This window comes from Heptranchias perlo, chromosome 6 (assembly GCF_035084215.1).
Source record: "Heptranchias perlo isolate sHepPer1 chromosome 6, sHepPer1.hap1, whole genome shotgun sequence".
Classification (NCBI taxonomy): Eukaryota; Metazoa; Chordata; class Chondrichthyes; order Hexanchiformes; family Hexanchidae; genus Heptranchias; species Heptranchias perlo.
Window position 1 is genome coordinate 108,437,803 of NC_090330.1, and position 13,999 is coordinate 108,451,801.

The 13,999-nt window shown below is 41.3% G+C and overlaps 1 protein-coding gene across 1 annotated transcript in view; it reads left to right on the forward strand.

Annotated features, from left to right (window-relative positions):
* The window catches only part of tm9sf2 (transmembrane 9 superfamily member 2), a 45,384-nt gene that overhangs the window by 19,121 nt on the left and 12,264 nt on the right, over nt 1-13,999 (forward strand). The window contains exons 5-11 of the mRNA XM_067986597.1: nt 2,681-2,810; nt 4,119-4,240; nt 6,171-6,282; nt 7,122-7,198; nt 11,872-11,980; nt 12,868-13,000; nt 13,393-13,512. Of these exons, the coding sequence (XP_067842698.1) occupies nt 2,681-2,810; nt 4,119-4,240; nt 6,171-6,282; nt 7,122-7,198; nt 11,872-11,980; nt 12,868-13,000; nt 13,393-13,512 (803 nt within the window). The remainder of the gene's footprint in view (nt 1-2,680; nt 2,811-4,118; nt 4,241-6,170; nt 6,283-7,121; nt 7,199-11,871; nt 11,981-12,867; nt 13,001-13,392; nt 13,513-13,999) is intronic.

Below are 13,999 nucleotides of genomic sequence, written 5' to 3' on the forward strand. Positions count from 1 at the left end.
ATACTGAATGAGAAATTCCTCCTGAATACACTCAACAAATTTCTCTCCATCCAAGCCCCTAATGCTATGGCTGTCCCAGTCAATGTTGGGAAAGTTAAAGTCCCCTACTATTACCACCCTATTTTTCTTGCAGCTGTCTGTAATCTCCTTACATATTTGCTCCTCAATTTCCCGTTGACTATTTGGGGGTCTGTAGTACAATCCTATCAAAGTGATCTCTCCCTTCTTATTTTTCAGTTCTACCCATATAGACTCAGTGGGCGAACCCTCGGATATATCCCCTCTCACTACTGCCGTGATGTTCTCCCTAATCAAGAACGCAATTCCCCCTCCTCTCTTACCTCCTGCTCTATCTTTCCTATAGCTTCTGTACCCTGGAACATTGAGCTGCCAGTCCTGCCCCTCCCTTAGCCATGTTTCAGTAATAGCTATAACATCCCAGTCCCATGTACCCATCCATGCCCTGAGTTCATCTGCCTTGCCCATCAGACTTCTTGCATTGAAATAAATGCAGTTTAATCTAGACTTCCCTTGGTCTTTGCCCTGCTTTCTCAGACCATCTGTCCGGTCATGTTCTGTACACTCTCCCTTACTGCCTTTTGTTTCTGTCACCACTTTATTTCCCACTGACTTCCTGCATCGGTTCCCATCCCCCTGCCACATTAGTTTAAACCCTCCCCAACAGCACTGGCAAACACTCCCCCTAGGACATTGGTTCCAGTCCTGCCCAGATGCAGAACGTCCAATTTGTACTGGTCCCACCTCCCCCAGAACCGGTTCCAATGGCCCAGGAATTTGAATCCCTCCCTCTTGCACCATCTCTCAAGCCACGTATTCATCGTAGCTATCCTGTCATTCCTACTCTGACTAGCCCGTGGCACTGGTAGCAATCCTGAGATTACTACCTTTGAGGTCCTACTCTTTAATTTAACTCCTAACTCCCTAAATTCAGCTTGTAGGACCTCATCCTCTTTTTTACCTATATCGTTGGTGCCTTTATGCACCACGACAACTGGCTGTTCACCCTCCCCCTCCAGAATGCCCTGCAGCCGCTCCGAGACATCCTTGACCCTTGCACCAGGGAGGCAACAAACCATCCTGGAGTCTCGGTTGCGTCCGCAGAAACGCCTGTCTATTCCCCTTACAATCGAGTCCCCTATCACTATAGCTCTGCCACTCTTTTTCCTGCCCTCCTGTGCAGCAGAGCCAGCCACGGTGCCATGAACCTGGCCACTGCCACCTTTCCCTGGTGAGCCATCTCCCCCAACAGTATCCAAAACGGTATACCTGTTTTGGAGGGAGATGACCGCAGGGGACCCCTGCACTGCCTTCCTACTCTTCCTCTGTCTGTTGGTCACCCATTCACTATCTCCCTCAGTAATTTTTATCTGTGGTGTGACCAACTCACTGAACGTGCTATCCACGACTTTCTCAGCATCGCGGATGCTCCAAAGTGAGTCCATCCGCAGCTCCAGAGCTGTCAAGCGGTCAAACAGTAGCTGCAGCTGGACACACTTCCCGCAGGTGAAGGAACCAGGGACACAGGAAGGATCCCTGAATTCCCACATCCCACAAGAGGAACATGACATGGCTGTGGGATCTCCTGCCATGACTTAACCCTTAAGTTAGCTTAACAACAACTACAATGTCAAGAGAAAATAAAGGAAAGAAAAACTACTTACCACTCCTTTTAAGGAGTTTACTCCTTTAAATTGTTCTTAATTGAGAGAATGTTAACTACACTAGGGACATTGATTTACTAAAAAAAACGCTACTTCCTATAAGACCTGCAGACCTTCCCTTTCTTTTTACTTTAGTTACTGTAGGTAAGTAGAAATACTCACCTGAACCTACTCACCAATCAGGTGCCTCCCCTGTGTCGCCTCCCGATCTGATTCCTGACGTCACTTCGAACTCGGTCGCAGCTCCGCTCGGCTCCTCTCAGCTGTTCTCAGCGCTCTGAAATCCCGCCTTTTATCGGACACTCCCTCGGCTCGGCTCCTCTCAGCTGTTCTCAGCGCTCTGAAATCCCGCCTTTTATCGGACGCTCCCTCCGCTCGGCTCGGCTCCTCTCAGTGCAGTAGAACAGGAGCCAGCGCAGGGGTAAATTCTTAACTGAGTTTATTGAGGAAAAGCTGAATGCTTCTGTATCTTGCATTCTCCCTCACTTTTGTAACTTCTCAATTAGTATCTGTACTTTATGAACCAGCTTGCATATAATCTTCAGGAGCTGCTGGGCATCATTTAACACTTCAACATTTAATTGAAGAAGTGTGTAACGTCTGTGAAATATAATGTAGAATCATAGGTGTGATCATAGAATCATAATGTGATCAGGAGTAAGCTATCGGTCTCCTCCGCTCCATTTGGCTTCTTTTCTGCTGTGGAGGCTACGAGCATGCTTATGGTCGTAGCAACAGTGTAATTTCCTGTTTCCTCCTTTGTTGGTCTCGGTCTCTGAGTGGGATTGTGTGTGTGGGCAAGCACAGCTAAACAAAGAGCCCACAAAGATTGCACCTCAGCCACAAGAGAGTTTCATGTAGCTCTCAAGATGCTGGTTGTCTGCTCTGAGTTGGTTCCCCAGAAAGTCACTCATTCTTGTGAACGTGGGAAAGTGGAACACTTATTTAGTACACCGTGTATGATTTTCAACACGTACCGAACCTCATTGTGTTTGCAGGATCATTGATAATATGCCTGTCACATGGTGCTATGACGTGGAGGATGGACAGAAATTCTGTAATCCAGGATTTCCCATTGGTTGCTACATTACAAAAAGTGGTCGTCCAAAAGATGCTTGTGTTATTAGTGTAAGTTTGTACACATTTTTACATATTTAGATTCTAGCCCTAAAATTGTTCCAGTACTAATTAGTGAAGGCACATAGCTTTCTTGACCAAGAATTTAACAAAAATTTGGTGAGCAAATGTATGGTAAAGGTTGGGGCTAATCAATATCCTCACTTAAACTTCCTAGATACCCAAAAAAAGATTGTAATTATAAATATTACTTTCAAGTATAACTAACTTCTCAAAAGCTGGTCATGTCAATGTAGATTATGCTACCTCACTGACTGACTTGGAAATCAGTCCCATTTTTTTGCCAGGTTTTTCCCCACTTTTCACCTGAAGGTACTGATTCTTGCTGGGATATGTTTCCACAGGTTCCATGCCCAGTACTGCCACACCCAGTACTTTGCCCAATTGGCTGTCCTTCATATTTGTTGTTGGGCTATTGGACCATGGACAGGATCAAAGCTGAGTCCAATCTTGCTTTCGCCTGCCATCTGGGCACACATACTTCCCCAGCAGGACTCACTGAGTAGTGATCAGGAGCTGGGAATCTTGGCTGATGCTGTTTTTCCCTTCCTGGCCCAGGAGTACTGAGAAAAATGTTGGCACCCCAACTGTTGTCTCTTCTATTCTGTATGGCTTAGTCTAACGTTGGGCAGTGCTGAGCTGTCAGGGACGCTCTTTGATTCCAATCTAGGCTGCTGATAAGCATTCTCAACACAGTCGCTTTTCGTTTTTGTTCTATTTGAACTGTTTATAATATCATACGTTCTATTTGGCCTACCTGAGTTTGAGGTTCAGATACAGTGAGGGTCTGCCTCATTTGTCACTGTGCAAAACTCTATTGGAAAGTCTGGGTCATGCTGAATGTGCCTGGTTGTAGTATCCCTTTATTAATGTGGTTTGAAGATTCCAGTCCAATTGAAAGGAAGCTTTTTTTATGTAAGGATAGGTTCAAGTTTATATTGAAAAGAAATGTGCAATATGTTCTCAGTACACATACACACATTTTTGCTTTGAGGTACATATTTTTGTATGAACACTATTGTGTGGTGAGATGTTGAAATACATTTGTGATAGTTTTCCTTGTAATTGCTCATTTCAGTAATTAATCAATCATTTTGCATGTTAATGAATTTTAACAGCAATACTCACCAATTCAACTTAATAGAGGTCAGCTACTGAAAGCTTGTAAATTCATTTTCTTAAAGCAGACCTTGATTTTAACAGAAACAAATAAATTGCTTTCGCACAAAGTTAAGTGCATATTTTGGTTTTGTGCATAACTGTTTTTATTTGACTTATTTTTCCCCTTCCACTGTATAGTCTTCCTTCAACATGAAGGACACTTTTTATATCTTCAATCATGTGGATATCACGATACAGTTCCACGGTGAGGAAAATGAGGTTGGAGCAAGACTTGTGGCTGCTAAGTTAGAACCAAAAAGGTACGCAACTTAGTAAATGGTACGCAAATGGTTAAATAGAATAAGTGTAACATCTAAAAGAAGAAAAGTGATCAATGGATATTACACACTTCTTTATCAAACTATCTAGAAGCTATTAAAAATAATGTGCCTGAGTGCATCTCCTGTCAACTTTTTCCACCATAAATTCCTATGTCCATATTTTTAATGGAAACTGCTTATATAAAACTCGTCATTCTGTAATTCGACTCTCCTCCTCAGTAGGGATGCTTCCAGAAGGGTGTAATTACATCATGATCAGATTACATAGGGGGAGTTTCATTATAAATGTGGACTTATGATGTGGAAATACAAAAATAAGAACAAAATGTAAGAATTTAAAATGGGGACTGATTTAAGTTTGCATACCCTGGTCCAATTATCCCCACCTGATAACCCCATTTCACCCGAAGACTTCTCTTGATCTAAACTCCCTGTGTGAAACACCACAGGCAATCAACTAGTAATCTTTTATTTAAAAGATACTGGGTTTACGAGTTGACCTTTTAACTCATGTTGAACAATAATTTTATATTCACTACGTCCCCTCCCCATTTTTAAATGGGCACTGACTTTCCCGTAAGAAGATAGATAAGCAAAAAAGCTGCCACACAATGTTCTGTAAAAAGTAGAAGGAGCCATCAAAGTGTACCACAGAGTGATGTATGTTTTTATTTTTTTCCCCATCCCACTTCCTGCCAGACGAACTGGAATACAGAACTCTTTAATTTCTTTATTGCTCCTGGTGCATGCATAATTAATTCCAATTATTTAAAACATGCTCCCTTAAAGCATGCATAACATTCTTCACTTAGTAGACTCTTAATTAAAACTCTACAGCACACTGAGTCTGCTGTACTGTAAGTTTGTTTTCCTGTTCTTGAGTCAGGTCAGAAGTGACCTAGGCAGAAACACAATCTCCCGTAAAGACTGTAGGTAGACTGGGCTTCATATTTTGCAAGCTGCTTGCCCCAGTGTTGTGTTTGGATCTGGCAGTGCATGGTAAGCTCTGTCTATGTTGTAACATTGCAGCATTATGTTTGTAATTTGGTGATTAATCACATCAATAGTTTTGTCATCAGCGAATGAGTTTGGGATAGAGTGATTCTTTATTTTTTTTATATATTAATACACATTATTGGGGCGATAACATTTTAGTTTCAAAATAGGTGAAATGTTATGTTAGAAAAGGGAGGAATTCTAGTGCTTTTTGGTACCCTTCAGTGTATGAATTTCTCCATTTCCCATATCAACCATTCTGGCCTCTCTGCATGGGATTGCCAGCTAATGCTCAATCATGGGCAGTTCTGTGGTGTGCACCTGCATCCACTAGGACCTGTGTGGAGACTGCCCAATCTTGTTTCACACAGAATCTCAAGTAACAACGGATGTTAAATGGATCTCTCGTTCCCCCAAAAAGCTGTAGAGGCTGGGGGTCAATTGAAAATTTCAAAACTGAGATTGATAGATTTTTGTTAAGTACGGGTATTTAGGGGTATGGTACCAAGGCAGGTAGATGGAGTTAAGATACAGATCAGCCATGATGTAATTGAATGGCGGAACAGGCCCGAGGGGCTGAAGAGCCTACTGTTCCTATGGTTTCTTCCTGTCAGCCTAGGCCAGATTCAGTCTCTGGTAAAATGATGGTGTACTATCCTATTGTGTGGCCCATGCCCCAACAAAGTGGTGGTAGTTAGGGGTTCAATTTCACAAAAGTTTGAGCTTTTCCTCTGACAATTGAGGATCATTATTCAACATCACATGGTTATTATAATAAGTACATGTATATATTTATACAACCTAAGCATTTAGTCATATTCAATTTCCACTCAGAAGCTGATCAAATAGTTTTTTGTTGTTAGTAACTTTATAACATTATGCTTGTTTTGATCCTTAATTTATGTCTCAACAGCTTCAAGCATACACATGTTGGTAAACCCGACTGTTCAGGACCACCCATGGGTATCCCTAATGACTTTATAGAGACGTTTAGTATTGACTACACCTACTCTGTTAAATATGTCGTAAGTAATATTTTTACGCTGTTAACTTCTTGTATTGTGAACCAAGGTGATGGGCCAAGCTCCACAGTGGGATACCTTAAAGATTTTTTAAAAAGTAAGAGAGAATTCAGAGTAAATCAGTTGATGCCTTGCTTGGGTTTCAAAAGGCTGTAGATTGTAGAAGGAAGGAAAGACCAAGGGAGTTGGGGTTCCACTGCATTGAGCTCCCTTGAAAACATAGATTACAGCAGAAAATGACGATGATTTCAACTTAGGGAGGATGAAGAGCATGTAGGGTGCTGTATTTCCGGTTTGGAGGAACGAGAGAGGAAAATTCGGAGAAACACTATCCATGGTGATATCAGTGAAAAAGAAGCAAGAAAGTCTGCAAGAGAGAGAGATTCCCCCCTTTCACTGCAAAAGGAATGCAAATTTTGTGCCTGGAAGGTGTGAAGAAAGTTGATGAGCAGGATAGTGGATGGGATTTGATGATATGTGGAGGTGGTTATTCATGTCCAAAAGGGAATAAAGTTGGAGAGGACAGGCCCCTATTTGGACCCTGGGTTAATGAAAAAAGAAGCAGCGACAGCTATCAGTTACAATAGCTGTTCCACTCCAATTCAGCTTTCCTCCTTTTGGAGGTGTTCCTTTCCTAATGTTCAAGAAATGATCTTGTAGAGAACCCATGGTGTGAACTGGCATAGCATAAAGCTACAACTTTCAAAGGAATGATGCCAAATTTTATCACCACAAAACTGTTTGAAAAATAATTTGTCATTTCCTTATCTGTTAACTGTTGCAACTGTTCTCTAAAAATATCAGCTGAGAATCTGACAGATCATATCCTTTTTTATTTTCAGAAATCGAGTATTAAATGGGCATCAAGATGGGATTATATTTTAGAATCTATGCCTCACACAAACATTCAGTGGTTTAGGTAAGGAAATCATTTTAACTCTTTTTATTGTACTGCCTTTGTGAAATGTTGTGCAGACAAATAACCATTTGAACTTAAATCACAACCAAAAAATGAGAATACTTGAAATCTGCGTAATAAAAACTGAATTATCATTGTCAATAATGCGTATCTGAAAGTTTATAGGACAGTTGTGCATGAGGTAAGCTTTTCATGCCACCTGTCATTGAGAGATTCTTTCAGCACAACAAAACCAGTGTTAATTTTTTTTTGAGCAGTTTGCGTGGTGCCATACTGTAGGGCATGCGTGTTATTGAAGGACTTGTCACAATGATTACCATCTTTTGGTGTGCAGTGCAGTGCCACTTGGCACATGCACAGGAGAGGAAGATTAGGCAAGCGTCTTCTATGATTCCACTTTTTTGGATTTAAATGTGGGAAAACACAGATTGAGCATTTCATAGCCTTTGGGTCTGAAGGTTTCTCAAATCATTGCTGATGGCTTTGAGGTTTTTAGGCCTTTATTTAAATACTATTTAGGAGGGAAGCGACACCCTGGAGGTCGGGTTCCATGTGTTTTTGTGTCTTATTACAATATCCCCTTTTTAGAAACACTTGTTATCTTCACATTAACACAAAAGCAAAATTCTGCAGATGCTGGAAATCTGAAATAAAAACAGAAAATTCTGTGAGCACTCAGCAGGTGAGGCAGCATCTGTGGGGAGAGAAACGGAGTTAATGTTTGTCTTAGAGTTTATGGATGCTCAAAATTCCTTTTTAACGGGGTGAGGAAACCCTTTCATGTTTTCTATTAGAATATGAGGCCTCCTGGTTTTCCATGTTGCTCAACCAACCATGTCAAATGACAGTACATGTAGATACCTTAAATGATATTAGCCCGTAAACTGTTAAACGCTCCAAGAATATCTCGGCTTGGTGGTCTGGCTAAAGTTTTCAGCTTGCATGCTGTGACACTGCAAAACTGTTTAAATATAAAACAACAAAATCCAGGTCTTTTTTTTTAAAAAGAATTATACATAAATGTATATAAGAATTGCAACATCGAAATCATTGTAAAGAGCCATACAACAATAACTTGCATTTAACATAGTAAAATGTCCCAAGGTGCTTCACAGGAGCGATTATCAAACAAAATTTGACACTGAGCCACGTAAGGAGATATTAGGACAGGTGACCAAAATCTTGGTCAAAGAGGTAGGTTTTTAGGAGGGTCTTAAAGGAGGAGAAATAGAGAGGTGGAGAGGTTTAGGGAGGGAATTCCAGAGCTTAGGCAGCTGAAGGCACGGTTGCTGATGGTGAAGCGAATTAAAATCAGGCCAGAATTGGAGGAGTGCAGAGATCACGTGGGCTGGAGGAGGTCACAGAGATAGGGAGGGGCGAGGCTATGAAGGGATTTGAAAACAAAGATGAGAATTTTAAAATCGAGGCATTCCCGGACCGGGAGCCAGTGTAGGTCAGCGAACACTGGGGTGATGGGTAAACGGGACTTGGTGAGATTTAGGATACGGACAGCAGAGTTTTGGATGAACTCAAGTTTATGGAGGGCGGAAGATGGGAGGCCAACCAGGAGAGCATTGGAGTAGTAGAGTCTAGAGGTAACACAGGCATGGATGAGGGTTTCAGCAGCAGATGAGCTGAGGCAGGGACAGAGACGGATGATGTTACGGAGGCGGAAATAGGCGGTCTTGGTAATGGAGTGGCTATTTGGTCGGAAGCTCATCTCTGTCAAATAGGACGCCAAGGTTGAGAATGGTCTGGTTCAGCCTCAGACAGTGGCCAGGGAGAGGGATGGAGTCGGTGACTAGGGAACAGAGTTTGTGATGGGGACCGAAGACGATGGCTTCGGTCTTCCCAATATTTAGTTAGAGGAAATTTCTGCTTGTCCAATACTGGATGTCAGACAGCGGAGGGGTCGAAGGAGGTGGTGGGTGAGGTAGAGCTGAGTGCCGTCAGCATACGTGTAAAACCTTACATTGTGTTTTTGGATGATGTTGCCGAGGGGCAGCATGTAGATGAGAAATAGGAGGGGGCCAAGGATACATTTTTAAAATTTATATATAAATATATATCTAAGTGCAACAACGAATTCATAGTAAAGAGCCATCTAGTATCGGTCGACATCGGCTCATTTGCCTTGATTGAAACACACCAAAGGTGGCAGCCTTTGTTCATGCAGCATTGAGTTGGTTCCATTAAGAACTGAAGCCAAAACAATGCTCCAAAATTCCAGTGCATGTCATGATGTGCATTGAAGCTACCCATTGGTGTGATTCTGATCTTCATCAGACTGTGTGAGTAAGTGAGATAAAGCATGTGGGGCTACATACAGTTGAGCGCTGTGACCTCTGCCAAAACTCAAAACCACAATGCTTACACATGCCTACATATCTGCGGTGTTGCTTTGTGTTTTGCCAGAAGACAGAACATCTTAATTGTGTGCACCAATATAACGTGGATATTGCAGCTGAGATAGCATTATTCAGTAATTCCAGGGTTGGTAGATTAGTATAATAGTGAAAAGTGGCTACTTAAATCAATTTCCTTCCTATTGCCTCCCCTCCTCGACAACTATAACAACAACTTGCATTTATATAGCGCCTTGAACATAGTAAAACATCCGAAGGCGCTTCACAGGAGCAATTATTAAACAAAATTTGATACCAAACCATAAGGAGATATTTGGACAAGTGACCAAAAGCTTGGTCAAAGAGGTTGGTTTTAAGGAGCATCTTAAAGGAGGAGAGAGAGGCGGAGAGGTTTAGGGAGGGAATTCCAGAGCTTAGGGCCTCGGCAGCTGACGACACGGCTGCCAATGGTGGAGCAAATAAATATGGGGTAATGCAAAAGGCCAGAATTGGAGGAGCTCAGAGATCTGAGGGTTGTAGGGCTGGAGGAGGTTACAGAGATGAGGAGGGGCGAGGCCATGGAGGGATTTGAAAATGAGGACGAGAGTTTTCAGATCGAGCTTTGCCAGACCAGGAGCCAGTGTAGGTCAGCAAGCCCTGATTCTTGATGGGATATAATTCCATGGGCACAAGCTGCACTCCTGTACATTGCTCAAGTTGCCATTTGTGTGTAGGCTGAGATTGTAAAAAGTCTTGCATTTATATAGCTCCTTTCATGACCTCAGGTCGTCCCAAAGGGCTTTACAGCCAATCAACAGTAGTCATTGTTGTAATGTAGGAAAATGCGGCAGCGAATTTGCGCACAGCAAGGTAATGACCAGATAATTTTTTTTAGTGATATTGGTTAAGGGATAAATATTGGCCAGGACACCAGGGAGAACTTCCCTGCTCTTCTTCGAGATAGTACCGTGGGATCTTCTCTGTCCACATGAGACGGGCAGACAAGGCCTCAGTTTAATGTCCCATCTGAAAGACGGAAGCTCTGAAAGTGCGGTACTGGCACTGGGAGTGTCGGCCTGGATTTAGTGCTCAAGTCTCTGGAGTGGGGCTTGAACCCACAACCTTCTGATTCAGAGATGAGAGAGCTACCCACTGAGCCACAGCTGACACTAGTGTTGGATGGGTATTCAGCTGCCGGGGACTTTGTGGCTGAGCCTTAATTAAAGTTTGTCTTTGTCCACGGATGCATGTTTTCAATCAGGCATTACTGGATAGTCATCAGGATTGGGTATCCTGGTTTGAGTTCCCCCCGTCCCCCTTCCATTGCTGACTTCTTAAAGACCACATCAAAATGATTTAGCTAACCATGCACTGCATAGATCCACATAAAGTAGAAGAATTTGGTTGTCAACATTCAGTAGTACATCGAGTTAGCTTACAAACTCACTGTACCAAGAAGTAGTGGTATTAGGCGCCCCCCTTTTCTCTCTCTCTCTCTCTCACACACATACACACATATGATAAGTCCCTATGTTTGGCCAAGAGGCTACACATTACTTCACTGGGAGAGTGGAGAGAGAAAATTGAAGGGTGGGTTATTTAGCTGGTTCCAGCACATGCCTGGGAACAGGTCATGTTCCTGCCCAGTCTGCCAAGGAATGGTGTGGGGTAGGTGGAAGGAATGTGGGGGAATGAGGAGATCTATGTAAACCTAACTGGCGTGACATTCAAACCTCAGTAAATAGACTGTGATGTTCACAGTTACTGTGCGCTGTGTGCCACTGATACTTTTAGGCTGTTGGCCTTTTCATTTAAAGGGCAATTTGAAGCTGTGTGTACTTGAAAGGGCTGTCTTTCAGAACATTCCATAAAGGTCATTTTATTAAGGAGAACTTCCAGTTGATGAATTGAAAATGCCAGTTAGTGAATAAGTTAATTTGGCACTTCTGACAATTTAGCAAAACAAAAACTCTTAAATTTCATCCGTACAATTTAATGTAACTTGAAGGTTTTCAACTAATTTATCTTCTACTGTATGATAAAATCAAAAACTTTCTTTATGCTTTCTCCTGTACATCTTGTTTTTGTCTGGATTTCAACTGAGTTCCATGTCACTGCTCTGAGTAAATGTATTTTATAAATTTTCTAATGCCGACTTTAGCAGAGTGATTTAAAAAATGTAAATCCTTTTAGTATTGTGGGGCAACAGTAAATACTTATCACATTATTTGAAGCATAATTGCATGTTATATGTTATACATTGACATTTGAGGAAGATCTCCAGTGTTTTTCTATGCACTGTTAATGATTTTTATCCATTTTTTGCAGCATTATGAATTCCTTGGTAATTGTCCTGTTCCTTTCTGGTATGGTTGCTATGATTATGATCCGGACCTTGCATAAGGACATAGCAAGATACAATCAAATGGAGTCAGTTGTAAGTGCTGCATTTGACGTTTTGTTATTGAAATCGCTTGATATGTTTGCAGTCCCTAAAGAGGGAGGGGAGTCAAGGTCGTAAAGTAAATGGGAATACACCAATTGCTGGATGGTGTTTTTAAAGAGTGTGCATCATATCTAGAAATCAGAATGATCTGATCAATGTTTGAAAAATGATGCTTACAATTTTTGACAGCACTTAGAAACGTGCAAAAAATCTTGCCGAAAGCTGTTTGGAATATTCATTTCAGAGGTGCTACATTTTGGTCATCTCTAGTGTTCATTGCTAAAGTCAACCACTGACAATAACTTTTAAAGCTGCCACTAAATTAAACTGAGAACTGTCTGTACCAGTGTTTCAAGATCTCATGGCACTATTCAAAGAAGAGCAAGGGCTTCTGGTTTCCTGGTCAGTATTACATAGGAACAGCAGTAGGCAATTCAGCCCCTCAAGCCTGTTCCGCCATTCAGTTAGATCATAACTAATCTGTATCTCAACTCCATTTACCCACCTTTGCTCCATATCCCCTGATACTGTTACTTAACACAAATCTATTGATCTCGGTCTCAAAAATTTCAATTGACCGCCAGCATCCACAGCCTTTTAGGGTAGAGAGTTGCAGATTTCCTTTATGTGAAAGAGTGCTTCCTGATTTCGCTACCAAATGGCCAAGCTCTAATTTTAAGATTATGTCCCAATGTTCTGGATTTCCCCCACCAGTGGAATTTGTTTTTCTGAATCTACCCAATCGAACCCCTTTTGTATTAAACAATTCTATTCGGTCTGTATATTTTAAAATTGCAAGATCTAATGTTTTTAACTAATTGGATTCTGGTATTATGTAAACGATAATGTATTCTCAAACCTTGTTTAATTTTTTCCAGGAAGAAGCTCAGGAGGAATTTGGATGGAAACTGGTACATGGTGATGTCTTTAGACCACCTCGAAAGGGAATGCTACTGTCTGTTTTCCTGGGTTCTGGTGCTCAAATCTTTATCATGATGTTTGTTACCCTATGTAGGTATACAAATTGTATTTTTTTTAAGTCTTAAATGAGGATGCATTTTGAACAATAACCTCAATGTAGCCAATCAATTTACAATCAATATTTCCAGATGATTAGGAATTAACCAAATGGTAGAACTGATAGTTTAAAATAAAGTGAATTTCATACCTTTTTAGATTTTCATAATACAGTGCAACAAGTTTATCTTTGTGTCTCAAATCAGATTTAGAATTTGTAGATCATTATGAACTGTGCTTTTTCAAAGTTTTATTCCTATTTTACTTCAGTTATCCAAAATAAAATAGTTATGTATGTCTATGTACATTTTACAGAGTGTGTGTGTGTGTTACACGCGTGCATTTATAAGATATTCTTTCTGATTTTTGTCTCTTAATTTCCCTAGTTTTTGCCTGCCTGGGATTTTTGTCGCCTGCAAATAGAGGGTCTTTGATGACTTGTGCTGTTGTCTTGTGGGTGCTGCTTGGGACCCCAGCAGGCTATGTAGCTGCCAGATTTTACAAGTGTAAGTAAAAGAAATTTAAACTGACAGGATTTCTATTCATTAGTTTCAATTATCATCACCCTTTGGCAACTGAACAACTTAATTATTTTTGGAATAGCAATTTAATATCTAATTAAGTCACTACCACCTGCCTTTCTCAGTGAAAGTTGGAAAATATGCAGCATCATACCATTATTGAGGGTGCTTATTCAGTTGTGCTTTTTTTTTTGTTGAGACCCCGATGTATTTTTTTTTTCTTGATTCCTTTTTTGATTGCCATGTTTCCTTTTATACCAAAAGCGCAAGTTACCTGTTCCCACGCCTTTGCCAATGCTGGTGTTTGGAGGTATGCGGGAGCAGCCTGGCTGATTTCCCCCTGCCTTTTCCCTCCTTTTCCTATGGGCTAGCTTCTGCTTGGTGCCTCCTTTTTGGCAGCACAGTTGAGATCAGAAACTCAACATGTGTGGGATTGTGACCAACAAAGCCACATTTCATCACTCCGTTGCAA